A 27,586-nucleotide genomic window follows, 5' to 3' on the forward strand; every position below is an offset into this window, starting at 1 on the left:
GTGGAAAGGATCTCGAGTACAAGTTAGGTTTTTACTGTCTTATCATACTACAGGACCAAATCCCAGCAGGAGAATGACAGCAGCCCTCGTTGTGGCGTTTCTACGGAGCTCGACATGAGGTAACAGAAGAAGAGGCTGAGCCCATGGAACATGGAGGCAGCAGGGGAGGCTGAGCAGCTGGCTGATGAAGTGGTCTGATGGACTGATGACAGACTCTCCGCCTTCACGCGTCATCTGTACCTGACACACACACACATACTGTCATTAGTGTGGCATGAGCTGACTTAATATTACTTCACACCAATTTGACTAAAATGAGGCACCACAGAAGACGATGCTGATGCAGGTTGGATTCTTTTCTTTTGAACTCAAGTGTGAAAGTCTGTACATTTGAAATGTGGGAAGCATGGGTGTTAATAGTAAAATGAATTATGGCCCAATTCCATATTGCTGCTTCAGTTTAGGACCTTGGGGTTGTTCCTGCTGACTCACTGCCACAGTGTTATGTCCTACTGTAACACATGGACTGTCCACTGTTAATATCATGTTAATGTGCGTTTCCTTTACCACACAAAATGCGAACACATGGCACAAATCAAAAATAATGGGGATAATACATGGTTGAGGAGGCAGTTGGTTCATTCATATGTCAACTGCAGCTCTCAGTCCCGGTCAAGGTCCTCTGGAGCTTTTGACTGAATCACATGGTTTTCACCAGCAGATGAAGTTTGGTCTTGAGGAACCGTAGATGCTCAAATGCTTTTAGATTATCCTGAGCTGACACAGTTGTCAAAACAAATCCAACTGCGAGTGAAGAGTGTGTGATTCAGTTGACAGCCCTGGAACAAGAAAATGGACCTTGACTTGTGGTTGGTTGGTCAGCTGTGTGGGATGCGTGGTGAGTGAGTTACTACAGAAAAACTTATAATAGAAGTACTCTGTGCTAGAACTACATATAAAGACAAAGTTATTCCATTCACTGATGATGAAATAAAACCTGTTTCCTATACATTCTGTGTTCTCAAGTACTTTGGTGGTTGTTTATTCCATCAATAAGGGTAATTTGTCAAAACAGACTGATAATGGAATAGTCTGTATTCGAGGAGAGTTTGCTTGAACTTGGCTGTGGCTGTTTGCAAGCTCAGCAAAAAGATGGAGATGGAAAAGAAGTACTCTGTGTACTACTGACAAAACATCTCAAGACTAAGTTATTTAATTTACTATTGATGAAACTAAACTGTACTTTTAAACAGCATTCCTCTCCTCCTCTAGGAAATCTAAATATAAACAGTACTGACTTCAATCACTAGCGTGTCTGTGCCAAGGATATAGGTACTTATTTCATTAATGTTATTAGACCTGATGCTGTCAGCTGCACACTGCATGATGTCACACACACACACACACACACACACACACACACACACACACACACACACACACACACACACACACACACACACACGGGGTATGACATGCATGACATCAGTGCCCATGTAAACTAACACAAGCTGATATCCAGCAGGACTGCTTAGGGCCCATCTGATCTGATTCACATCATACAGGGTTGATGTTAATGTCAAACCCCCCCCCCACACACACACACACACACACACACATTGACACAGTGTTGGGCTGTTATACTGGTTAGTTTCACACAGAGACGACAAGCTGGAGACATCAATCAGTAAACAAAGGTTTATTAGGTTCATGTTACATGGTTGTCCACTTGCTGTGATCAAACATACAAAATGCACAGTACAAACATTAGAAGTAAGTATAAAAAGGTCAACATCTGTTTTATTCTAGTCTTGGATTCTACATGTTCTAATATAAGTAATTGTAGCTGATACATAGGTATTGAGTTTTTATAGCTGCTCATTATTATGAACTAGCTCGCCTAACCTCCTTTACACCAGCAGAGGGAGCCAGAGGAGAGCAGTACAGCTGAATCTAACCTTGAGCACAATCAGTTTATCAGCTAGATCTGTATCATTACTTTCATCAGTGTAAGTATCTCATCAAACACTGAAAGCAGTTAATACTTTTAATTTTGTGCTGCACATATTCAATTAGACTTTACTTGAAGGGTAAAGGGGTTTAAGAATATCCAATCGATTTTATTTCTACAGTGAAAATGGGCCCTGACAATAGCACGTTCTCTGCTCAAGATTAAAATGACACATTGTTGAGTAGGGTTTTGCTTTTAAGCTGTTGATCTTTTTAGCACCTGAAGGCAGATCTCCCCCTCAAGCTTCCCTGGACCGACCGACTATATCACCTTGCAAATTATTGTGAAGTAACACATGCATTGATTTGATGGTGTGGTTGTGTCCACCTCATGCATTCAAATCCAACATTCCCTCTGTTTTGGTCTCCACCAGCTCATGAAAACATCAGCTTCTTTGGCTGCTAAGTGTGTGTCTGCTGTAGGTAGTTTACAGAGGGGTTATCAGTGTTTTCTCACTGATGAGAGGAGTCAGACTAATCCACAGGTTATTCATGTCCAAAGAGCTGCAGCGTATACATGCAGTCGTTTGATAAAACGTTCTCTGCATAAATAAGTCATAGAACTTTAAGAATGTGTCCATTTACAACATACGAGGACTAGATCCAAGTAGTTTATCAACAAGTTGTAAATCTAATCTAAAACAAGTTACCCATGATTGTTGATTTCAGATGTAGCGTTTCATAAAAGCAGCAGCGGCTTCAGTCAGGTAGTTCTAACATCCAACCTTATTCTCAGTCTAGCTCAACAGTTAAGGTAGTTTTAAGCATCACCATATAAAATGTATTAGTCTGTGCAGTTAGAGTCAGTGTCGGACACACATGAGTTAGTCCAGTTAGCAGACAGTACAGCAGGTTTTATGTTTTTTCGGGATCCTTTTGATACCTGGTTCCACCCGTCTCTCTGTCCGTCTGCCTCCAAATCCCTCCTCACTTCCAACACTTCCATTGGCTGCACTTCCTGTTGAATAGTTGCTGACACCCGGCTGGGCGTGGCTCTTTCTCTCCTTCACATTGCTGTCCTTACCATCGTCTTCGTTGTCCTCGATGATGACCAGCTCGGCCTTCAGAGAGCCATCAAACTCCTGACCCTGCCCACTGTCATCCTGGGCTGTCTGGAAACCCATGAAGATGGCTGTGATTGGCTCGGTGGGCTCCATGGCATTGAGGATGGTGTAAGGGGTGTCATCTCGATAGAGGGGGGAGGGCACTCTGTCAGAGGGGGCGGGACCACTGAACCGAACAGAGTGGTACGAGGGTGGGTTGTAACAATAAAGTTCCTCTTCATCAACAGAAATGTAATCTTTAAAAGGGATATGATTTAATGGAGTGTAGCACAGCTGAGGTTGGTATGCCGACACGGCTTCCTGGTCATGTGATCTGGGAGGAGGACAGCCATTGGATCCATTGACTCCATTTATCCTACTGTTCCTAATGATAGTGCTGCTTTGGTGACTTGGAGGCCGACCCTCCTGAACACTGTGACCCTTTCTTACCTGGTAAGAACTATAGTGAGGATCTTTCTGGTTACCATAGTGAGGACCCACCCCCTTGTGGTTTCCAAAGCCATGACCCTCCCTCAGGTTGCTCTGGTTAAGTCTCACTTCCTGCCTCCTGTGAGGGTGCTCCTGGTGACCATGGCGATGCTCATCCTGTAGTTTTCTCAGCATGGAGCCAGGGTCTTCCTGTGCTGCGTTGTTCCTGGGGACATGGTTACCATAGTGTCCTCCATGGTTACTGACATCACACCTCTCCCCTCTGTCTCTGTCATCTTGGTGGTTGTAAAAACAGCGCTCCTCCCTCCTGCTGGGATTCTGGTGGTAGTTTTGAAAGTTTACTTGACGGTGCACTGTGGCGCTTCTCAGGAGCTGTTCCACTTCGCTGGCCGACAGCTCAGATACAGAGTTTCTGTCACGTGACTCCTAAAAGAAGAGAGGAGTATGGATCAACACAAAGGCAGGTCAGTGGCAGAGGGAGAAAAAGCAGAAGATCCTGGGAAAATGTGAGAAACAGGCAAAAGGAAAAATAGACAGTTTAGATTTCCAATCATCTATTCTAATTTTTACGCCAATGACATGAAACTACCACTAGCAGTGTTAAAGAACAACTGAATAACTTCCTCCGACCAATGAAGGCAATTTACTTTTCTGATACATTCAGTAACATGGCCCCCTGTTAGACCTAGTCAAATGGAAAATATATTATAATGTAAAAATTTAATTTGATTAAAATGTAGTTCAGTATGTTTTTATTAAAATCAGATTGTCATCCATTTCTTTACCTTCTCCAGGACTCATTATTTTAAATCTAACTTTACCAACTCACTCTTTCAAGTAACACAGCGTCCTGTAAGGCAGAAGAGAACAGGAACAAGAGAAAGGGGACATAACCTTCATTTTATCCTCTTTACATCGACTTACATTTGGTTTCAGATTGAATTCTATGCTTGTATTCATTGCATAGCAAATATTTGTAAATTTCCTTTAAATCTCCCATAAAAACAAACTTCTATTTCTGCATAGTTCCTAAATATCTTTGTCTTGTTCCAGTCATTTTTCCAATATGAATGTTTTTTTTGTAGCAATTTGTTCTACACAAATACAGATGGTAATCATTATGATTAACTATGATACCTCTTCTAAATTCAGTGCATAAACACACTTCCTGCCGTCATCGTAAACCTTGAGGCCAGTGTGTTGGTTTAACTCGTCGGGTGGGACACTTGCTGTAGAAAGGACGGTGCTCTTCCCAGTTAGCAGGTTTTTGGTCACGTTTATCTCCATGGCAAACAGAGCTGAGAACACAGGAAGACAGACTGTATAAATGTTCATTCACCAAATGCTGACTCGGTTCAGGTTATTTGAGTAGCATTATCTATGCTAGTTCTGTGGCTACATGTCTACTACCTGTGTTCGACCTTTTAGTCTCCCTGTAAAGATCTGAGACTTTGACTTACACCTGGTCTCCTGTGCATTGTTACAGCTTGATATTCAAATCACAGGTTAACAGTGCAGCATGACTTACTAGTATTATCAACAACAAACCACAGGGCTGTGTCTCAATCCCAAACTTAAACTATACACGCACAACTTAAACCATGTAAGGTACAATGTGCTTTGAGTGACTCCTTAGAAATGGGAAAAATAAAAAACATGATCCTACTTTTTCTTGCTGCGTTTTGCCCCATGTGATTATTGGCTGGTGGAGACAGGGATTCTGGGACATCGGGGATCACTGTGGCAAGCTGTAATGGTTCTGTGGCACAGAAAAACAAAACTGTTAACATGGATTCATCTCTGGTGTGGCTTATATCCAATAAATAGTGCCTTGACTTACCAGGGACAAAGTTTTCATGGGCCTCCTGGAAAACAAATGCAATTGAGTCAAGGCAAAGTAATAGAAGCACATAAGGTACATTACAGCTTTAGGTTTAGGCAAGTAGTAACTACGGTTAAGATTATCCCATGCCCCTTATAGATGTTGAATGCACTAATTGGAAATCGCTTTGTATAAAAGCGTCAGCGAAATGACATGTAATGTAATGAAGAGCTGTCTTCCTTAGATGGACAAAAACCAAGTGTCCATAATGTCAATCATTCAATTTTAAGATGAAGACATATATTATTTGTGTATTTTGTGTGTGTGGGGGAAAGGGGGAGTACCTTAATAATTTCCTCTGGGCTTTTCTCCACAGCCTTCAGCCTGTCAAGGATGAAAATCTCGTTGGCAGAAATCATGGACTCCTCCCGCTCCAGAAACTCCACCTCCATCTCTGACCTAGTGGATCAGAGGAGACACTGCAGGTCAGTAACTAACCCTAACCCTGGGTCACACAGGTCACACTGGTACGTGCTGCAGTGTTTGTTTGTGCTGAGCACCTGTGGATGTTGAGCTGCAGCAGCTTGGTCTGTTGCTGGTCAGAGAGAAGGCTCTGTTGCTGTGAAAAGTCTGTTGCATTCTGGGAAGCTGAGTCCTGAAGAAGCCATCGCTCTCTCAGACCTTTTTTCTGTTCATTTCATGGAACAGAGGGACACAGAGCTTCACTAATGTAGATCATGAGCAGACGAATAAAAATAACTTGTAGACAAACAGATATTTACTGTTTTCAATTCATCTTAATTAGAGATACTTATCCATCCACACATCACACCTCATCTGGTGTCACTGCTGACATTTTACAGTTTGATTCAGAAAGATAAACATGTGCTGAACCTTTAGATGCTGTAGTTTCAGTTTCTCTCGGTCCAGTTCCAGTTTCTTCTGTCTAATGTCTCCCTGAATGCGGTGCTTCTCCTAATTCACCAAAGACAAACACTTTTACATTAGCTACTTAAGTTGTCTTTATAACATATTCCAATAAAGTAAAGATGACAGAAGCAATGCATATATATAATTTTCTTTTTCAACATTACTTCTTCTGTGCTAATATATACTAAAACATAAATGGATGTTTAGGTTGGTTCAATGTAGCAGATGGCTACAAAACTGAAATGAGACCAGTAGAGTAGGGCATTACAGTGATAGCCTGGAGCCTCTCCTTCAGCAAGTCAGACTCCTCCATGCTGCTTTAAGGAAGAGAGAGAGAGAGAGAGAGATGGAAAAGAGAGAAATACATCTTCAGCATTTCCTGCATTCTGCACTGATTATCCATGTAAGCCACACAACTGTGATGAAAAGGATTTCAACTGAGAGCAGGGAAAACAGCAGTTATTCAAATTTCCCAAGAACCATCGTACCGACCTCAGTGTAATATATTGCATCCCAGTATCGTATTTCATTCTATTCCATTACATTGCAAGGATGACTACAAAAGAACATTCCAGTGGATAACCGTTAATCAACCAGGACAAGTCCAACCTAAATCTCATTTATAATATGAACTTGGATATATACATCAAATATTTGGTCAGCAGCCAACAACACTAAGATAAAACAGTAAAACATTCAGATTTATTCTGTGAGCACAGGTCCAACACACATTTATTCAACACTTCAAAATCAGATTTAACTCCAACTGTTGCTGACATGTGTATATTATTGAAGCATAATCAGTGTGATTAGCTGCTGAGGCACCCCTTAGCTTTACTGGATACATGCACATGCAACTTACCACTCCACATTAGCTCTGCCCCTCCTTTATCACACTTCAAATCATTACTAAAAACACATCTGTTCTTCTTGGCCTTCTCTTTGAGTTGAGAACGTTTTTATCCCAGCAGATTTTATTTTATTACAGTATATCTTATATTTTATATTATTGTATTTTAATTTAAATCATTCTAGTTTCTATCTTATTTTATCTTACTACGTACTCTGATGTATTGTGTGTTAATGTCTTCTTGTCGTACCTTATACTTGTGAAGCACTTTGGTCAACAAAGTTGTTTTAAATATGCCATCTCGATTAAAACATATCAAATGGACAATCAATTCTTTTTTACTAATTTATATATTGTAAATAAATAAATTTCTTTGCATGTAAATCATGTTACTTTGGAGGAAACACTTTGTCTTACATTTGAAACACGCACTGCAAACCACTAACTACAATTTGTCTCGTAGGGCTTTAACAAGATGTGACGTCCTCTGCCCTTAAACTGACAATATTATAGTATCCGGTATTGGTCCATGCTCTGTACTTGCTTCTACATATGTCAACATTCACTAAACATTGGATTGGTATCATTCACATATTGGGACACATATTCCAATGTGCTTAATGTTTAAAGATAATCAATGTTCTTTGTTTTCCAATGTGTGAAAACAGTGAAACCTGTACAATCTTATGTTATTATTAGGTCACTTATGAATAGCACAATGTGGTTTTTAGACATCACAGTTACACTAACCCAGCAGCCTATTATCAATGCTTCTTCACTGTCCAACCGGACAAGACACTCATTCCAAGAAAACTGACCGACATCATCTTCCTTCAGCTAGAGGTGCTTCCCTCCAGCACAACGGCAGCCACCTTGAGGACCTTGAGAACCTTGAGGTCGGTGGTATTGTTACATCTCACTGTAACCACCTCCCCTCAGCTCTGGGTCCTCACTTTGTCAATCTATTAACTCAGAAGACGTATGTCTGACAGGATCCCTGATTTACAGGACACCTTAAACTACAGCTGCTGTGTGTGTGTGTGTGTGTGTGTGTGTGTGTGTGTGTGTGTGTGTGTGTGTGTGTGTGTGTGTGTGTGTGTGTGTGTGTGTGTGTGTGTGAGTCTCCCCTTCCTTCCATCAGACTGGCAGTCTGCCACGTAGAGTCTGTTAGATCATATTGAAAACAACTCTCTGAGGTGTTTCAGTATAAATCTTTCAACCTCCTTGTTTCACTGATCATATTATCATTTCTGGTTAAATTCTGTTTTATGTGTGCAGTAAATATAAATATCATTCATTGTCAATCATTGTGACCATGTGATGTTTTATTCTTTCACATAAAACCTACATGCCTACCTTTCTAAAAGGGTAACAGCTGCTGTATCAGGCTCCCTCATAACTGGAGTATATGTGGGACTTCCTATTCAGAAATACAGGTCTCTGGCTTTTTATATTCTGCAGGGTCAACCCAAATCTTATTAATATCCAGTGGGCCAATGGGCTGTCAGCTGGGGGAGTGTTGACATCTTGATGGTCCAGCTGTCCCTGTGTAATAATAAGCATTTTTGTGGTTTTACGTGGTTATGTGCTTTTTCAGCAGTCAATGGTCTGATGGTTCTTTCAGTCATTAGCTAACACAATGACTCTGATAGTTTTTCTAAGGCTAGGCTTTAAACCTGAATACTAATTGAGTCCTATCTGACCTATATACATGGCAAAATGAAATAGATGGAAATAGATCGGAATCTTACTCATTTTACTGTAGTTTTAACTGTGCTCTACAATTTAAACATGCTTTAACCCTGGGGCAATTTTGTATTTCAATATGTACAGTATATGTAAAGTATTTGTGACATGTGCAGTGGACTCTGAATACATTACATTTGTTTAACAATGCACCAGCCAGGAGCTGAGCTTTTTTACTACTACTTGATAAACAATTTAGGGGATGATGCTTCATATATTGTGTAGGGGTCTTTTCTTATAATAAAAGTAAACATGCAGAGTCAGCTGTGTCTACTGTGGGAGTCAGAGAAACTGTGCGTTTAATATAGATATGTGTCAGGAGAGTTAATAGTGTGGGTTCAGACATGTTCATGTGTTGGCATATAAAGGGGTCATGGGGTTGGAGCAAATTCCTAAAGGAACCCAACCCATTTACTGCTTCTATTTTCAGGTCACTTTTTACCAAAGAGTTCAAACTAATTTAGCTGATTCTTGCATGAAACGTCAGCAATGATGAACAACATGGCCTAAAGAGTATCCTAACATTTCATCACCCAAGATCAGCCTGGAGTAAAGGGTCTCGGATTAGGTTTGCTCTGTGTCATCTAAACAAACTATTGTGTCCACACTGAAGGACAGGGACTACGTGTTATTCTGCCCCAACTGCCTCAAACAAGACATGGAGCCTGTCAGCCCGAGGCAGGGGCTTATCTGACCCACCTCCAGTCACACACACACACACACCATGTGGGGACTGAAGGCATATTCCAATCTGGCTGTAAGTAAGAAATAAGAGACTTCTTCTCTCTTCTGTGAGGCTGTCAGTCAGGAAACCAGCCAGCAAAGCAGTGGGTAAACTGAGCTAATCTGCTCATGAGGTAGTTAATCTGTGTAAACCATCTGTCTGCCTGCTACAGTCAGAGTGTCCATGTGGGCTGATCAGTGTGAACACCATGTGCACAATACCTGACTGTCTGAATCTAAGTCATATGAATATTTCCTAATATGATCCTATAGCAAATGTATCAAAAAACATATTAATCTAAGTTGATAATCAACACAGTGAACTATGTCCCACTATGAGTCATATGCAGCATGTGGACTTCACCTTCAGGAACTTCACCAAGCATTCCTATAGAGCCTGAACCATGCTTTCATTTGTCCAGTGCACACAACATATGCACACAAATATCTTATACAGAGAATATTTAAAATATGTTACATAACCTTCTGAGGCTTCATAAATGTATTAACAGATATAATTAGAAGTGTCTAAGGAAAGAATCTTTCTTTTTACAAGTGACCACGACATCATGTGCATGTAAACATTAAATCCACCAGACTCTCACATCAATGCTTTACAAGGCTGAGATGCAGGTCTCTCCAAACAAGTGTCAAACTAAGGACAATAATAATAATAATAATAATAATAATAATAATAATAATAATAATAATAATAATAATATTTTCAAGCTGTGCAATGAAAGATTTGTACTTAATTGACAAATAGTCATTAAAATCACTCTCTTGCTCAACAGAGAAAGTATCCTAATCCTCGAATAACAACTGTTTCAGTTATGAATCCCTGATGTAACAATAATAATTATACGCTGTGACAAGGTCCCTTCACTGATTACTGAGGACAAACTGAGTCTGTGTCAAATACATTTAAAAATGTAGTTCACATAAGAATTGAAATGAGTGAGCATGGCTGAATTACTAATTCAAAGTTGTTAACTTCTGTGAGGTTGCAGTGAAGCTCTGACCACCTGCTGGGACAAGCAGGAGAAACTGAAGCTTAAACAGAATTAAGGATTTATCTCCTCCTCTTTCTATTTGTCTCTATGTGTCCATCCTTTTCCTCCAGTAAGATAAACAGTTGATGCACTTTACCAAACTGGGACAATTTATTTGTATAGATCCAGATTAAGTTCACATCTTTGCTGCACACTTAAGACGTAAGATGCTCAAAGAGCAGCAAACACAAATACATATTAAACTTGTTTCAACTGTTTCGGACGCAGTAATGTCCCTATTTACTCAGAACTATGAAACTGTGAGGCTGCATGTTGGAAAACTTTCTAGCTAATTAACTTGAAAAGCTGTAGGTAGAGCTTATTATATAACACGAGACACGTCTTAAAATAACAAAGGTTAATAGTGAAAATAAATGAATAAAACAGGAGTAGAGCAGTGTTGAGTTGTCTGACCTGACAGTGGGACCCCTCCTCTCCTCTCTGCATGTCTCCCTGACCCGCAGGACCACCCCGGGGCAGGTGCAGGTGGGAGGGGCTCTCAGGGTATCGTCTTACAGCTGATTGACAGCTTGATGTCCTCCTGTCAGCCAATAGCAATGAGAGCGGTGTTGTCAGTAGAAAGTCAGCTTTACTGAGCTGGAAGTGGCCACATGCTTCTGTTATTTAACACATGGAGACAGTCAGTCACCTCCTGTGGAACTCCTCACTTTCTTGGACAGTTGGTCCACAGTTTACACAGGTAATTCATTAAGACTTGTGCTGTGCCTGTTCTGAACATGACCGTTTGGAATGGGCTGTTTGCTTGACCTGTGTTACTGCACAATTATTATTCCTAAAAAGTATTCCTTGTCATTAGTTAGTCTTGTTTACATGCTGAACATTGTGTGCAGAGCTCTAATAAACGGCCCATCACTGAAAAAAATACATTTGATTTACTCAATAAAATAACATAACACAGATGATTTGCTTTTGCAGCAATTTACAGGATTGTGTTGAATCAACACAAACTACATGAGTTAATAAAAAGTAATTCAAATTTGGTTCAATTAAGTAAAATAAACACTTGATAATTTTACTCCAACACAATTGAATCCCTCTTATTGCAATTGAATCCCTTTTATTCCAAGACTATTTCATCACTTGAGCCCAACACTATTAGATCTCTTCATTCTTGCAATATTTGTTATTGTTATAATCCCTACATGTTTTCCTAATTGTAAAAATGAATACATTTATAAGCTGTTGGTATATTTATAAATAAATAAATATGTTATATTAATATAAAAACATATATTAAAACTGTGTTTTAATATGAGTAAAATAAATAACAATTAAAATGCCAGCAAGTAAATTACTGTCTAGTCATTCAACGTTAATCTTCTTTTATTCAGTTCAGAAACCATCTTTGTGAACATTTTATTTGATGTGTACTTTTTAGTTCGGTCTATGTCCCATCCATTAACAGTGAGGTGGTGGGGTTTACAATCTTTCAATCAACCAGCCACCAGGGGGTGATTGAGATTCTTTGGCTTAATTTTGGAGAGCTGTCATTTAAGAAAGGATTATAAGATAATATAATGTGGAAAATCACATAGAACATTAATAATTTACATTATAAATGTAAGTCCTAACAGTGCAGCTGTAACATCGGGTTTTAATCTTTTCATAAAAATAAAATAGAAAACAAACCTCTAGCACTGCTTTGTTGGTTTATTGTGGAGGTATACAGTACCTCCCCTTTTTAATCAGATGCTCAGAAGGAAAACTGCACTTACTCTGTCTGACATACTGATCTCATTCAGCTGCAGTTAAGTCAGCGTCTTTAATCATTTGTAGACAAACCCTGTGAGTTAGTGCTGTTTTTTCTATTAAAGTAATGAATATACTGATAAAACAAAGATTCAGAATGGTTTGCAGTAAATATGAATCAGAATCAGAATCAGGTTTATTGGCCAAGTAAGTTTGCACAAACAGGGAATTTGACTCGGTAAAGTGGCTCACAGTGTGCTTACACAGAATACACATCACAAAACAAAACAATACAATACGAACAGTCACAAAAACAATACAAAATACAAACAGTGCGACAGTCTAAGAAAAGAAGTGCAGGTATAACACGGTATGTGAATTACGGTTATACAGTGAAGTGAAATAAGATAACCATAATTAAATATAATTATAATATATATTATTAGGGCTGGGCAAGTTAACTCGTTTTAATCGAGTTAACTCATCACTTATTTAACTCAGACAATTATTTTATCTCGCATTAACTCAGGTTTGATTATTTATTGTTTTGTTTATTGGCGGATAAACAACCATGGATAAGGCTACGGAGCTTCTACATGGCCATTTTCATTTTAAAGTTCTTCCAGACGGTGGAGTCGACAGAACCAAAGTAATTTGTAACCACTGCCAAGGTGAATTTTCTTATCACCGGAGTACTTCCAGTCTAAAATATCACCTGAATGCAAAACACACAGTTGATATCGAAGAGGATAACATTAATGCCCTGGCAGTGGCATTGAGCTTTAATTTTGTATTTGCTTTGATAACATTGTTAAGTTGAGATTTCCACTGAATATTTTATTTAACTGCTACTGTATTAAATGCTGATGTTAAAAGTGTTTGCACAACAAATGTTATGGCACTTTCGTTCATATGGCAACATTGAAAATAAAATTGCGCTATACACTACTTTTTAATTCCTTATTGGATTGTGCATATACAAATGCGATTAATCGTGATTAATCAGGGAAATCATGCGATAGATCGCGATTAAAACTTTTAATCGTTGCCCAGCCCTAAATATAATATAATTTCAGGAGAAACTGTACAGTGTTTATTATAAAGATCCAGGGTTATTGCACAGTGTCAGTGGGTTGGCTGTTCAGAAGTGAGACAGCGAGAGGGAAGAAACTGTTTTTGTGCCTGGAGGTTTTGGTGAACAGATTATTGTTGGTTATGGTTATAATTTGATGGGACCTTTGTTATGAGGAAACCTGATATAATAGTTTAATGAATGTAAAGGCTCTGTATTTATATGGCGCTTCGCTCGTCTTGATGACCACTCAAAGCATTTTACAGTACAGTTTTTGCCATTCACCCAGTCACACACACACATTCACTGAGTGCATCTTTGTTCATCACTTTCTCTAAGAACATTTTTGGAATTGAGCCGCCGGTTAGAGAACAACCGCTCTTCCCCCTCATCCACATCTGTGAATTAAAAGCAAGACAGCAGAAAAAATTTCCTTCAAATTCAAATTACATTAAATTTTCAGTGTTGTTTACAGCATAGCTCAGATTTCTGCTACTCTACATTCCTTAAGAAGACCTACATGGTACATCAGGACTGTTCTGTTGATGTCACACCCCTCACCTGTAAATATTGTCTGACAATTTTCATTTCATAATCTTTCTCACTTTTTATTTCTCATCTAAATATCACACAAACTCACGAAAATCATCAACAGAAATTCCAGGGAAGAAGACAACACTTTACACAATCTTAAAGTAAGTCTATAGCTGTAACACCTCAAAACATGTGTACCTGTATATATCATTATCATATGTGAAGAAATAACACTCAAGTAATATTTACATCTGTACAAATATTGTAACAATACTGCCAATTCAACAATACAGATATAAGGGGTGTAGCATTCTGAAATCACAATCTCTTATCTTGATACAGGACAAGAGAACTACGTCAACCTACTGCCAGTGCTGGTCTGAACCATAGGTCTGAACGCATCTGTGAAATAGGAGACTACTTTATAATTTCTTACGATAGACAATAATCCATTGACCCACTCAGGAACGAAAGACAATGATTCATTTTGTCATTAAAATTCCTTTGGATGCACAATATACAAAATAAATAAAATATATTTATTTGTTTGCAGAATACACATATTCAATAGTGACAGATTTGACCTGAACAAGAAATACATTGAATTTTTTATTTAGGAAACACATAAAGTACAGCTTATTGTTTGTGGTGTCAAAAGTAGTTTGACTCTCAGTATTGAACAAACTAAAACAAAACTAAGATTCTTGGTATTTATTTATTTACATTTTCACTTTAATATGCACAATACTCTGCACTTTTACTGCCTTTTTTGCACTTCTGGTTAGACGCTAAACTGCATTTCATTGTATATGTACCTGTACTGTGCAATGACAATAAAGTTGAATCTAATCTAATCTAATAACAAGACACTGTAACCAGAACCTGGATGTGTTCATCTGTAGGAACAAAGAATATCAACTAATATTTATACTTATACTCTGGTGCCTGGAGACGTTAACCACAGACAAATGTATTTACATTATTTCACACAGTTTTTCATGTAACCTATAGATACTACTATATTTGTTGATGTAAAATACACAGTATTACTGGATATTACATTAGACATAAAGACACAATTTAAAGTATAGCATCAACCTCTCATACACGATGGTATAATGACTTTCAGAAATTTGGTCGAAGAAGCTTCTTTCTGAGCCCAGTGGTATTGTTAAATTCATTACCATTTACATTGGATTATACCACTTTACTGCAATTGCACATTTGCAACAAACCTCCTATGCAACTTTTTTCATCCACTGTGATAACAGCGCCTTCTGTCTGTCATGCATCATAAAGCAGACATATCTACTAACTGCTTGTTTGCAGTAATTACAGTCATAGCTCAAAATTCACTTGATTATCAATGTTTTGAACAAAAGAGAGTATAAACCCTAAAACGTGATTTTATAAAGTTCCAAGTTTGATGTCCAATAGGTTTTGTCCATTTCATCTTCGTCATGTGGTGGGGTGGGAGTCATAGTCATGTGACTTCTGTGCACGATCCTGGGCTCTAGATTAACAGGAAAGAAGAACATCATTCAACTTAAAATGATAAAGTTGCCTTTTAAAATATTTTTTTCAGTGCTTCAGAAACTTGTTGCGATTGCTTTATTTGTGCAATGTCTAGAAATTGTCAAACAATTACATGTGAAATTTTCTTTTTCGATTTTATATAGTAACCTCATTTTAACCTGTATCAGAAAATGTATCAGAAAATCTGCAAATATGAACATAATAATTTTCTCATGATGCACATGTTCAACGTTAACATGAAAACCAAGTCTTGCACATATCAAATAAATATAATGCTCTCACTTTACCTGTGCAGCATTATCATTGCCACTGGTTTCCATGGTGGGATCAGTTTGAGGTGACGGCTCATCAGTGTTAGATGTGCCAGCGTCAGAAGGACTGTGAGGAATCAGAGGTCTCTTCTTAAAATACTGTACCACAAACACCACCTGCAGCGAGAGAGAGAGAGAGTCAGAGACACCTACCATAGTAAGATTGATATTTTAATTCATCTAGACAGTCATTGACAAGGACTGACACAACAAATAAGTTGACTTCACCCAATGAAGTGTATTAGAGTACTTTTATTTCTGGGGTATCCGGGAGGGAGGAGGGCCTTCAGCGTTTCTGTTTTGATTCTCTGTGACCCAGCTCCAATTCAAACTCACTGAAGCAACAACAACACACAGGCTGCATGTGTCCTGCAGCAATTTAGTGCATTATAAAGGGAAAGAAAATATATTTGGTCATCTCCAACCTTAATGATGTATAGCTGCAGTGGTGGTCAAACTGTCTGAAAAAACAGGTCTAATATTCTCTAGATGTTTCCAAAAAAACTACTCACAAATATAACTGTCTGAGGGTTTACTTTCTGAATGGCAAATGCAAGTAGAAATTGAGTAGAAAACAAGTCTAAATTAGACTTGATTTTGGTTACTTTAGATTTATTCAAATGATTTATTGAATGTATTCATCAATTTGTTGATTTCCAATTCATTCTATTGTTTTCTTGCTTTAAGTTTGAGTCCGTCACACTCTCACTATCCCTTTCCTTGATGTGAAGAACTGTTTAAAGTGTTAACCTAAATAAATTACTAACACACACACATTTATATGGAAACATTTAGAGAAAAATCATAATTCCATTGAACCTTTGAATATATCAATATCAATGTTTTCTAAACTTCAAATAATTCTGAATAGTGTGCACCCTGTGTATAGGAGTTGGCTTGTCGTTGATTACATGTAAAGGCCCAATCCTGTGTGTCACCTGGTAATTTTGGGAGAAACTAGATAAATAAAGTACATACATGTGATGGGAAGGCCTGCGTGTGCAGAATGATGAGCTCATCCTAAACATAATTACCATGATCATCATCTCCCTATAATGATATTTCATGATGCACTGTATAGTACTAAGGTAAGCAGCCAACAAATGAGCATGAATGAGAAAACACATGAGTAGGACAAACTGAGAAGAATCATAACTGACAAGAAAGACAGCAATAGCTCCCCCGATGACTTGTCCCGCTATGATGTCACTCCAGTGGTTCCGGTACTCGGCCACTCTATTGATGCCTGTCAGCACAGCCAGACTGACCAATGAGAGACTGAGGAGGGGTCCGGTCAGTCGACCTCCGCTGGTACCAATGCAGGACATGACGTACATCTGCAAACAAAGATGATTCTGCAGCATTTCAGTGACACTGTTTAAGGTCTGGGTCATATAGGAAGGTGAGGGTATACTGTGTTTAGCAGTGGTGAAGATAAACTTCTGTGAGCTACTCACTGCCAGATAAACCGCTGTGTACAGACTTAGTGCAGCCTCTTTGGAGGGAAACGTCTTCCTGGCTCTCATGATGTCCTCAGGGTCACCAGTACAGGCGTCGGATTGGCTGACAAACTGCGCCGCGTCCTGGCAGCTGAGGGCAGTGTAATTGGGCTGGCAAACAGACAGGAAATAAGGAGCCAGACTTCCTGTGACCAGCTGACCTGCGTTGACAAAGATGTCGGTCGTGAACAGACCGAAGACATACACACCTGCAGAAAAAACATAGATCAGATGAAATGTAGAAAAATGCACACACAGAAACCACTTGTGAGTGTGCTCGCGTACTTATACCTTTGTGAGGACCATTTTAGGCTTAGACTCTGCAGAGCGAGGACATTTTTGGAAAGTGAGGACAGGGGCTGTTTGAGGGTGAAGAGATTGTTAAGAGTCAGGGTTAGAATTCGGTTTAGATTAGGTATAGGGTTAGTCATTTAGTTTGGATGGTTAAGGTTAGGGTTAGGGGCTATAGGAATGTATTATGCCTATGAGTGTCCTCACTAAGATCGAAGTACAAATTTATTTATATAATTTAATTTACCAAGAAAACGGACAGTCCTGCGCACCATTGGGTTCACATAGCAACAGTCACCCATGACAACGACCTTGTCTTGGTCATAAAGGTTGTTTGAGTTGTGGTGAAGGAGGAAGATAATTAGCTCTACACCTGAGATCTGCAACACATCATGAAAAAAAAAGTTGCATTAGAAGTAATCAGCAGAAAATCAGCAGGGACATTGCTATGTTTATTTCAATATCTATTTACACATAATACACAAATACAGTATACATCCTCATCCAATCTTTCTGTACCACTGCTGTTTACTCAAGTACGTTTCGCTACAGACGATGTTTCCATCTGAAGGGAAAAGTGTATATTATCTACATAATCTCAGTTTTTTATTCATAAAATTTTTTTATTTGCAATTTGATTGTCTATTCAATACTTTTATGTGTTCTTCTTTCCACGTCATCCTGACTATAAGGCTATCTTTTTTTATTGTATCATATCATACCGTATCGAATAGTATATAATCTTTTCTGATCCTATCTTTTCTTGTTTTGTCTTATCTTGTCTTATCTCATGATGTGAACTGTCATTTGTACAGAGTAATGCAGAGTTAGTGCAATTTCTCTGTCAGTGTCATTGTCGCTTTTTGGTAATTGGTGATGTACAGAATAAATGGTAATGTAAAAAATAAATAAGATGCTAAATGCAAAGCACATTATCATGAAGTGCATTTACCTTATATCAGAGATCTGGTTGGTGACATTGCTATTGTAAGATAAAGATTAGCTCACACTGTGTATTTTAATATAAATTATACTACATATAACCTATGACTTGTGTTACTTGAGTTAAAATTGTAGACTTACCAGTACAACAGGTAGCCCACCCACCACAGAGTACAGTATTACAGGCTGGATGAGGCTGAGCTGTTCAGGTCCAGGATCTGGTTTGGTTAAAGCTGGGTCTCTGCAGAGGAAGCCCTGCTGTGTTGGACTGAAAGTGTCAGTGAACTCACAGTAGTAAACCAGCATCACTGTAGCCACCAAGATCACCACCTGGAAGTAAAGCATGGTGGAGTCAGCCGTAGAATGTCCAGTAAATAGTTACCACGGTGATGAGGAATCCAGTCGTGATTCTTTGGTGATGAAGAGTCTGACATTCAATTTAAAAATCTCAGTTGTTCTTTTAAAATCCAATTCAGCCCAGTTCTTATTTGTGTAACCATGGCAAATAATCCAGTTTTACTAAGTATGGTTTAATGACACCCACAATGATGTTGAGTAATCCAGTATTATAACCACTAAGAAGTATAATCCAGTTGTACAGGTCTTGTAGAATACTTCAGCAGAAAAATTAAACCACAGATGATGACTATACTGATGATGATGATGGCGATTACCCCTAAGAGGGAAAGGGTCTTTCTTCTTTGCCTTTTTATGGCTGTGAGAGGGAAACGTAGTCCTTCCACTCCTGTGAATTTCCTGAATCATTCCACTGCAGAGAACCAGCGGATTCATTCTGTCTCCCTGAACAAACTCTGAAGAGCCACTCACAATCTACGGGACACAAACACAAAGGGTTTCTGGCCTGACTTTACAGGTTGAATCAGGGTTTGTCGAGTACAGTAAAAAAATACAGAATTCCTCGTCCCAGTTATTTATGTACTGAGCACAATCTCATACAAAACCAACCAAAGTGCTGCAGCGAGTCGAGCAGAGGGAGAATACTAAAGCAAATTGTGTAGTGATCAGGTAACTGTATGAGATACACAAAATCCTTCCTACATGCAACTTGTACATGCTGCTGCCCTCCAGTGGTGGTGTTATCACATAACAACAAAAGCCCACTTAAGGTACTGCCATCCAGAGAACTACCGTATGTGATAGTACATTTGTTTCATGGGGTTGCTGTTTATTGTGGGTGTCTGATGTGACAGTGTGGTGTCTGTGTGTTTTGGGGATAATATTCAGACTTTAAAGTGGTCAATTGGGAAAAGCTGATCTGTGTGTCCATGGTTAGGGAAGTAGTTATTATGGAGCCAGAACAGTCTCATAAGTAATAAATGCACACAGAAACGAATACATGCGCAAAAAAGATCCACAAATGTGCAAAAAAGATCCACAAATGTATTTGGGGATTTATATATATATGTGACTCAAAACACAAATACATTTTCAATGCACACACAAATATCTTTCATTCCATATATACGTAAAAAAAATTCACATGTAAAACATAAGATTCGTAAACATATTTCTGATGCACACACAAATAGAAAAAAAATTCACAAATATACGCATGTAAAAGTATTTGCAATCTTCATCAAATACATGTTTGGAGCTTGTTACATTCATATATAAACTGTTGGACCTGCATTTACAAAGTGCTTTTAATTTGTAAACCTCGCTGCATTTGTGTGTGGACTTTTGAGACTCCCCTGACAGGAGCCTGATCCACAAATGCGTTTTTTCTAGGAGGGGATCGTCTGTATCTCACTCCTTTACAGCCAATCACGTGAGAGTGCCTCCACACGACGTCATTAAAACGCGGGCCGGCAGCCTGGAGGTTTTTAGCCCGCCCGCCCATAGATTTATATATATAAATATAAGTTATGACACTAATAAGTTATTCAATTTTTTTTAGCAAATAACATAATTATTCATAAGTATCCTGTGTCATAGCTACATCTCTGACGTTTATAACAAACCAAACCGTTTAAAAATCGGTTGAAAATTGAGCAAGTAATGTTTAGTTATCGCTACCAACACAATGTTATGGGTGAGCGAGCTGCCCCCTGGCAAGATGGCCGCCGTTGTGCGGACGTTCGTCTCCGTTGGCCGGCAACGCAGACGAGACATCTAGTCTTTATATATATATCTATGGGCGGGCGGGCTAAAAACCTCCAGAGACATCTGATTGGCTATAGACGATCCCCTCTTAGAAAAAACTCATTTGTGGATCAGGCTCCTGTCAGGGGAGTCTCAAAAGTCCACACACAAATGCAGCGAGGTTTACAAATGAAAAGCACTTTGTAAATGCAGGTCCAACAGTTTATATATGAATGTAACAAGCTCCAAACATGTATTTGATGAAGATTGCAAATACTTTTACATGCGTATATTTGTGAATTTTTTTTCTATTTGTGTGTGTGCATCAGAAATATGTTTATGAATCTTATGTTTTACATGTGAATTTTTTTTTACATATATGGAATGAAAGATATTTGTGTGTGCATTGAAAATGTATTTGTGTTTTGAGTCACATATATATATAAATCCCCAAATACATTTGTGGATCTTTTTTGCACATTTGTGGATCTTTTTTGCGCATGTATTCGTTTCTGTGTGCATTTATTACTTATGAGACTGTTCTAGCTCCATAGTAATGGTTTAGGGTTAGTCCTAACAGTGTGTGTTTGTGTGTGTTTGTGTGTGTATATATGGAGCATGTAGTTTCTTGTGTCCCTACCAATCAGAATGAGACGGACACTTCTAGGCACTTATCATTTGAGGCAAAATGCCTAGAAATGTCCCGACCAATCAGAATGAGCTGGACAATTCTAGGCACTTATTATTAAGGCAAAATGCCTAGAAATGTCCCACACTTTTGGTTAGGGAAATACAATACATGGGACACTTCTAGGCAGTTATCATTGAGGCAAAATATCTAGAAATTTCCAGACTGCAAAGTGAAGTATAAAAATATTTATTATGTTCCCATTATTGTAGCAGCTCAGCCAATATTGTGCTGGTGAAGAAATGAAGGCTGTTATTATTCCAGTGAGCAGACACATTTAAAACGATTAAAATCTGCTGTTACCATGGCTAAATCAGCAGTGAGGCCTTCACAATAACACCATTAACCAGACGATGACACATTAAGCCAGTTGGCATGTGTGCAGAGCCACCACTTCATGTTAATAGATCCAGACAGACATCTAGCTCTTCCACACTACTGGATCCGTCACCATGGCAACAGTCGGTCTGATGTTCTCTCTTACGCCTCCGTTTATACACACTTGTTTTGTCCATCTCGTCTTTTTCTGTCTCCAATCTGTCAGGGGGGAGTTGTAGTTTCTGTAGTTTCTCTGTAATCAGAGCTGCCTGAAGGTTCTGGTAAAACCTGGACATGACGAAACAAGAAACACAAAAAAATCACAGCTCCTTGCAGCTACATTCACATTCAAAGGTTTGAGATGAATTCTGATGGACACAATCAACAGGAACTATTTATGTGTGGCAGCTAACATCTATGGTTTAACAGCCAATACGCAGACTGACCTGTGGATCCGTCTAAGGTTCTCCTCCATCTTCTGATTGGCTGTCTGGGTAAGGAAGTTCAGGTACTCCCGCCCAACCAAGAGTTTTCCTTCATGGCTCAGAGGTACCTCCAGCCCATGGGTGCTACGGACCGCCTAGAGGGACAAAATACAGCGACAGGATGTTGATCAATTTGATTAAAAATGACTATTTAAAGGATTATGATTTTGTCCCTAATGTCTTTACACCTACCGTTATTATCTTTCCTGCCTTTCCGACAGTGAGACCAGAGTTCCTGAATCCTGAGTTGACGGCCACAGAGTGCTGGAGGTCAGAAAAAACAACTTAATGACCACGTGGTCAATTTATCTGTCTTTATATGTCTTTTTTTAATCAAAGTTACAAAATCATCTATTCAAACATCAATTTTGAGTTTGTCTTTTATGAATTTTCTACTACTATAATACTGAAGATTGTTACTTTTTTTTACCAGAATCAAAACAGCTCTACAAAAATGTCCTACTATTTTCACATTGTATCCAAACATTGTTTAGAATACCACTACAAAACACACTTGTATCATTGTTAAATAATATAATTCTTTATTATTTTGGGAAATTTCACATTTATTATTTATGACAACAATGAGCCCAACACCAAGCCCTTGGGAACCCTGGGCACACACACACACACACACACACACACACACACACACACAAACACACAAACACACAAACACACATAAACACACACACACACACACACACACACACACCATAAGTTGTGCATCTTCCAACCTCCTGCACTGGACATGGAGAACGAAGGGCTCGAACTTCAACACAGCATCTCCACTTGACTTTTCCAGGCCAGACATCTGAGGAACAAACACAGTGTTCATTCATATGTGTGAATGATCCTCATGTGGATTGTCAGAAGCTCATCAGACCTCACCAGGTCTTCAGATGTGCACTTCTGGTGTGAGACGAACAACCAGGTACAGTTCTGTTTCTGGACACCACTGCTCCCTGGAGCCTGGAGGGGAAGACACAGGAGACACAGTATCTGTCAACAGCTGTGAGACCCTGGGGGATGTCCAGCTGTCAGCCTGTTGGGACTGTATGCTAACAGGGGAGCAGTCCAGAGCAAAGCGTCTCTCACCCCGTCGATGAGGATGGTTCTCCCGGAGCAGGAGCTAGTGGTGAAGAACTCCTCTCGGCTGTTGAGCAGCGACACGACATGTTCGATGTCCTGGTCCACGGAGCCCTTCTTACTCTGGTCCATCTTGTTCAGACACTGCTTCTTCCACTGGCTGAACGTGTTATCCATACCTATCAGTGATGTGGCTACAGGCACCACTGTCTGTTGTAGGTGAGCTGAAGGAGCAGCAAGTTGTTCACAGCCTCAGGACATTTTATCTCTTCTTTATTTTAGTGCTTTATCCATGTAAGCAAACATAGCTGTGCAAACCACTGTGTCGGCTCTTCTTCTTTTACTCATGTGGCGGCCGAGGTACGAGCGAGTGGCTCACACTGCCACCAGATGTACAAAAGACGGTACTGAGAGAAGTTGAGACTACAGTCTATGGACTGTTCCTAATATTATTTAATTAGAAGATCGTGCAACATTTAATGGTGAAAATAAATCATCACATATGCTAGGGTGACCAGATTTGAGTTTGTAAAAAAGAGGACACTTCGTCGCGGGGGGGGGGGGGGGGGGGGGGTGTAGTGTATAGCATGCCGCACCATGACCATGTGAATGCATACAAATGTCACAAATGAAATGACAAAAATGACACAAATTACTATTACTATATATAAACATCTATTTATTGAACTTTAACAAAATTGCAAAGTGCAAATGTAAAACAAATCTTTTTTGTGGCATTTAAATGTGTCAATAATGATAACAAATAAAACATTCTAAATAATAAATTCTTTATATGGCCACATATTAAAATAAGAAAATTAAGAAACTTTTCAGTCCTCCTCATATATTAAAGCAATAATGATAACAAATACAATATTCCAAATAATAAATTACTTATATGGCCACATATTAAAATAAGAAAATTAAGACACTTTTCAGTCCTCCTCATGTGGTTGGCCATATTATGTGCTGTTGTAAACAGCGCACGGAGTGGAGTGGAACGTTCCAAAGGCTCAAAATAGTCGTATTTGGAGGATAAATATCGTGGCTCTGGCAACCCTGAGATCGGTCGCCCAATGACAGACTCTCTCTACAGTCAGCTCGCGCAAGAAGGTGGAACGTAAGGGTGGTACCATTTCCAGAACTTGGAAGGCCGAAATAACTAGTAGGCTATGTGAAAGACCCAGAAACACAAATATATGACGAGGCAAAAAAAAAAAAAAAAAAATTATTAATAGTTTTTTTGCGACGAGGCAAAATACCGGACGTTTTTGGAATCCCTGCCGGACGCATTTTTTAGGTCTCGAAAAGAGGACATGTCCGGGAAAAAGAGGATGTCTGGTCACCCTAACATATGCGTGTGCACTTTGGTGCATCTTGGATAAATGTCAGGGGAATGTGGGGCCTTGGTTAAGCTATGTGCTCGACATCTACCTTTTGCTTGTGAACAGCTCTTTAACTGTTAATGTGTTCATTTTATATGCTTATATACATATATTTAGATTTTACTGAGAGTTGTTGTGTTCCTTTCTCTCTTCCTCTTTCTGTAACTACATCTACTCGTTGATTGTGAACATGTTTTTGAGACAGATTATGGTATGAATCTTAAAACTTAGCTAGACCAGTTCCGCATCATCTCCCTGCTGTGTGTTGAGGCAAAGATTTTCTTCAGTGCTGTTTCCAAACGGCTGTGTACCTACCTGGCAAAGAACACCTACATCGATACATCTGTCCAGAAAGGCGGCATTCCAGGAATGTCAGGATGTGTGGAGCATACTGGTGTGGTGACACAGCTCATTCGGGAGGCCAGAGAGAACAAGGGCAACCTGTCAGTGTTGTGGCTTGACCTGGCAAATGCATTCGGTTCCATTCCACACAAGCTGGTTCAGCTCACCTTGAGAAAACATTATGTACCCAGCAGGTGTAGAGACCTCATCGCTGATTATAACAGCAATTTCAGGATGAGGGTCTCTTCAGGAGCAATAACATCCAGTTGGCACAAGGTGGAGATCGGTATCATCACAGGGTGTACTATCTCTGTGACATTGTTCTCCCTAGCCATGAACATGCTCACTAAGTCTGCTGAGCCAGAGTGCAGAGGGCCCCGCACGAATTCCGGACAACGGCAACCACCCATCAGGGCATTCATGGATGACCTCACAGTCATGACAGAATCAGTCCAAGGCTGCCGGTGGATTCTGAAGGGACTTGAAAAGCTGGTGGAGTGGGCCCGGATGCGTTTCAAACCCGCCAAATCCAGATCAATGGTGCTGAGGAAAGGGAAGGTGGAGGACAAGTTCCGGTTTAACATCACAGGCACAGCCATTCCAACTATCACAGAGAAGCCAGTCAAGAGCTTGGGCAAGGTTTTTGACTGCTCTCTGATAGACACAACATCTATCCAGTCGACCTGCACTGAGTTGGATGGCTGGCTGAAATCCGTGGACAAGTCAGGCCTACCTGGGAAGTTTAAAGCCTGGGTCTACCAACATGGCATTCTTCCCAGGATCCTGTGGCCCCTCCTTGTCTATGCGGTCCCTATCTCAACAGTTGAGACCTTGGAGAGGAAAGTCAGCAAACACCTCCGGAGATGGCTTGGATTACCAAGGAGCCTGAGCAGCATTGCACTCTACGGGAACACCAACAAACTGCGACTGCCTTTCAAATCCTTGGAGGAGGAATTCAAGGTAACTAGAGCCAGAGAAGTGGTTCAGTACAGGGACTCAAGTGATCCGAAGGTGGCTAAAGCAGGGATCCAAGTGAGGACTGGCAGGAAATGGAGGGCAGAGGATGCGGTTCAAGAGGCAGATGCAAGGCTGCGTCACAGGAGCCTGGTGGGAGTGGTCACACGAAGTCGAGCAGGGCTAGGATCCTTTCCAACTCCCCAAATGAACACCAGGGGGAAGGAAAGGCGACGACTTGTTCAGGAGGAGGTGAGAGCAGCAGTGGAGGAGCCGAGAACCTGCAAGGCAGTGGGAATGAAGCAACAGGGAGCTTGGACGAGGTGGGAGAATGCGGTTGAAAGGAAAGTGACCTGGGCTGAGCTTTGGAAAGCCGAGCCTCACCGCATCAAATTCCTCATCCAGGCAGTGTATGACGTGCTTCCAAGCCCGTCAAATCTGCACATATGGGGCATAGCAGAGACACCGGCATGCCCACTGTGTTCCAAGGGAGGAACCCTGGAACACATCCTCAGTTGCTGTACAAGGGCACTTGGAGATGGTCGGTACAGGTGGAGGCATGACCAAGTCCTCAAGACCATTGCTGAAGCCATCAGCGCAGGACTGGCGTGGGCAAAGCAATTCCGACCCTCCAAGATAACCATCGCCTTTGTCAGAGCTGGGGACAAGCCAACTCCTGCCAGAAGAACATCACCTGCAGGCATCCTGACGTCTGCAAGAGACTGGCAGTTGTTGGTGGACCTTGAACATCAGCTGAAGTTCCCCAGCCATATTGCAGTCACCACCCTGCGACCAGACATTGTCCTTGTGTCTGAATCCACCAAGCAAGCAGTGCTGCTGGAGCTGACAGTCCCGTGGGAAGATCGCTTGGAAGAAGCCTTTGAGAGGAAGCTCTCCAAGTACGCAGGACTGGTCAGTGACTGCCAGCAGGCTGGCTGGAGAGCAAGGTGTTTCCCTGTGGAGGTTGGATGCAGAGGATTTGCAGCCCGTTCCTTGGCCAGAGCCTTCAGTAGTTTAGGCATCGAGGGTGAGAGAAAGAGGAGAGCCATCCGCAGTACCACCGATGCGGAAGAGAGAGCCTCAAGATGGCTGTGGCTCAAAAGAGGGGAGCCATGGAGTCATGGTAGCTAGCTAGTCATCTGAACACAAGCTGGGGTCTGATCAGCCCAGGCTGGGTCACCTGGAGGAGGGCGTATGATGTTGAAAGACCCGAAACGTCCAATGATTCCAGGAACATCACTGAAGATGTGTCCAGATTAGGCATCAGTAGATGTATGTACACAGTGGTATGAATCTTAAAACTTATTTTGGAAAAAAAGCTACTTACTTTCCTAAATCTGCGAGGTAGACAAAATTGAGAGAGAGAGAGAGAGAGAGAGAGAGAGAGAGAGAGAGAGAGAGAGAGAGAGAGAGCATTATCCCCTATTGGACTGGCATGGTTTGCTGGCCCAGAATCTAAAAGTGACAACAGAGCAGGAAAACATTTACAGCCGACCAGAAATACAGTGACACAGTAGAAGAGCAGGATATTTACCATGAAGGCAATATGAGGATCAGACCACAGGTCAGTCTCACTATTCTTCTTGTTCCGTTTTACATGTTGTAGAGACCTATGTGTGCACTTCCAGTGCAAGCTTCCTAAATCACTGACACAAAAACAGGCAGCGTGTAAAATAGTAATGTGTTGAGATTACACAGTCA

The 27,586-nt window shown here is 40.2% G+C and overlaps 4 protein-coding genes across 4 annotated transcripts; 1 reads left to right on the forward strand and 3 right to left on the reverse strand.

The window, feature by feature from the left end:
- Positions 1-2,843: 2,843 nt before the first annotated feature.
- On the reverse strand, positions 2,844-6,568 carry palmda (palmdelphin a). The gene is made up of 7 exons (XM_061083688.1): positions 6,524-6,568; positions 6,220-6,300; positions 5,886-6,013; positions 5,670-5,784; positions 5,344-5,368; positions 4,641-4,801; positions 2,844-3,929 (listed from the first exon to the last, which is right to left on the reverse strand). Exons 1-7 carry the CDS (start codon positions 6,566-6,568, stop codon positions 2,844-2,846), a joined length of 1,641 nt encoding a protein of 546 aa, XP_060939671.1.
- Positions 6,569-15,400: 8,832 nt separating this feature from the next.
- LOC133017580 (phospholipid phosphatase-related protein type 5-like) lies at positions 15,401-18,866 on the reverse strand. The gene is made up of 6 exons (XM_061083689.1): positions 18,663-18,866; positions 17,827-17,959; positions 17,247-17,497; positions 16,950-17,126; positions 15,761-15,906; positions 15,401-15,455 (listed from the first exon to the last, which is right to left on the reverse strand). The coding sequence occupies exons 1-6, from the start codon at positions 18,864-18,866 to the stop codon at positions 15,401-15,403; spliced, it is 966 nt and encodes a 321-aa protein (XP_060939672.1).
- A 2,619-nt stretch (positions 18,867-21,485) lies between these two features.
- Positions 21,486-23,535, reverse strand: tyw3 (tRNA-yW synthesizing protein 3 homolog (S. cerevisiae)). The gene is made up of 6 exons (XM_061084607.1): positions 23,214-23,535; positions 23,007-23,087; positions 22,831-22,929; positions 22,308-22,379; positions 22,077-22,210; positions 21,486-21,918 (listed from the first exon to the last, which is right to left on the reverse strand). Exons 1-6 carry the CDS (start codon positions 23,379-23,381, stop codon positions 21,708-21,710), a joined length of 765 nt encoding a protein of 254 aa, XP_060940590.1. The 5' UTR covers positions 23,382-23,535; the 3' UTR covers positions 21,486-21,707.
- A 256-nt stretch (positions 23,536-23,791) lies between these two features.
- Positions 23,792-27,016, forward strand: LOC133017581 (uncharacterized). The gene is made up of 2 exons (XM_061083691.1): positions 23,792-23,809; positions 24,821-27,016. The coding sequence occupies exons 1-2, from the start codon at positions 23,792-23,794 to the stop codon at positions 27,014-27,016; spliced, it is 2,214 nt and encodes a 737-aa protein (XP_060939674.1).
- The last annotated feature ends 570 nt before the right edge of the window (positions 27,017-27,586 follow it).

Source organism: Limanda limanda, chromosome 13, assembly GCF_963576545.1.
Source record: "Limanda limanda chromosome 13, fLimLim1.1, whole genome shotgun sequence".
NCBI lineage: Eukaryota > Metazoa > Chordata > Actinopteri > Pleuronectiformes > Pleuronectidae > Limanda > Limanda limanda.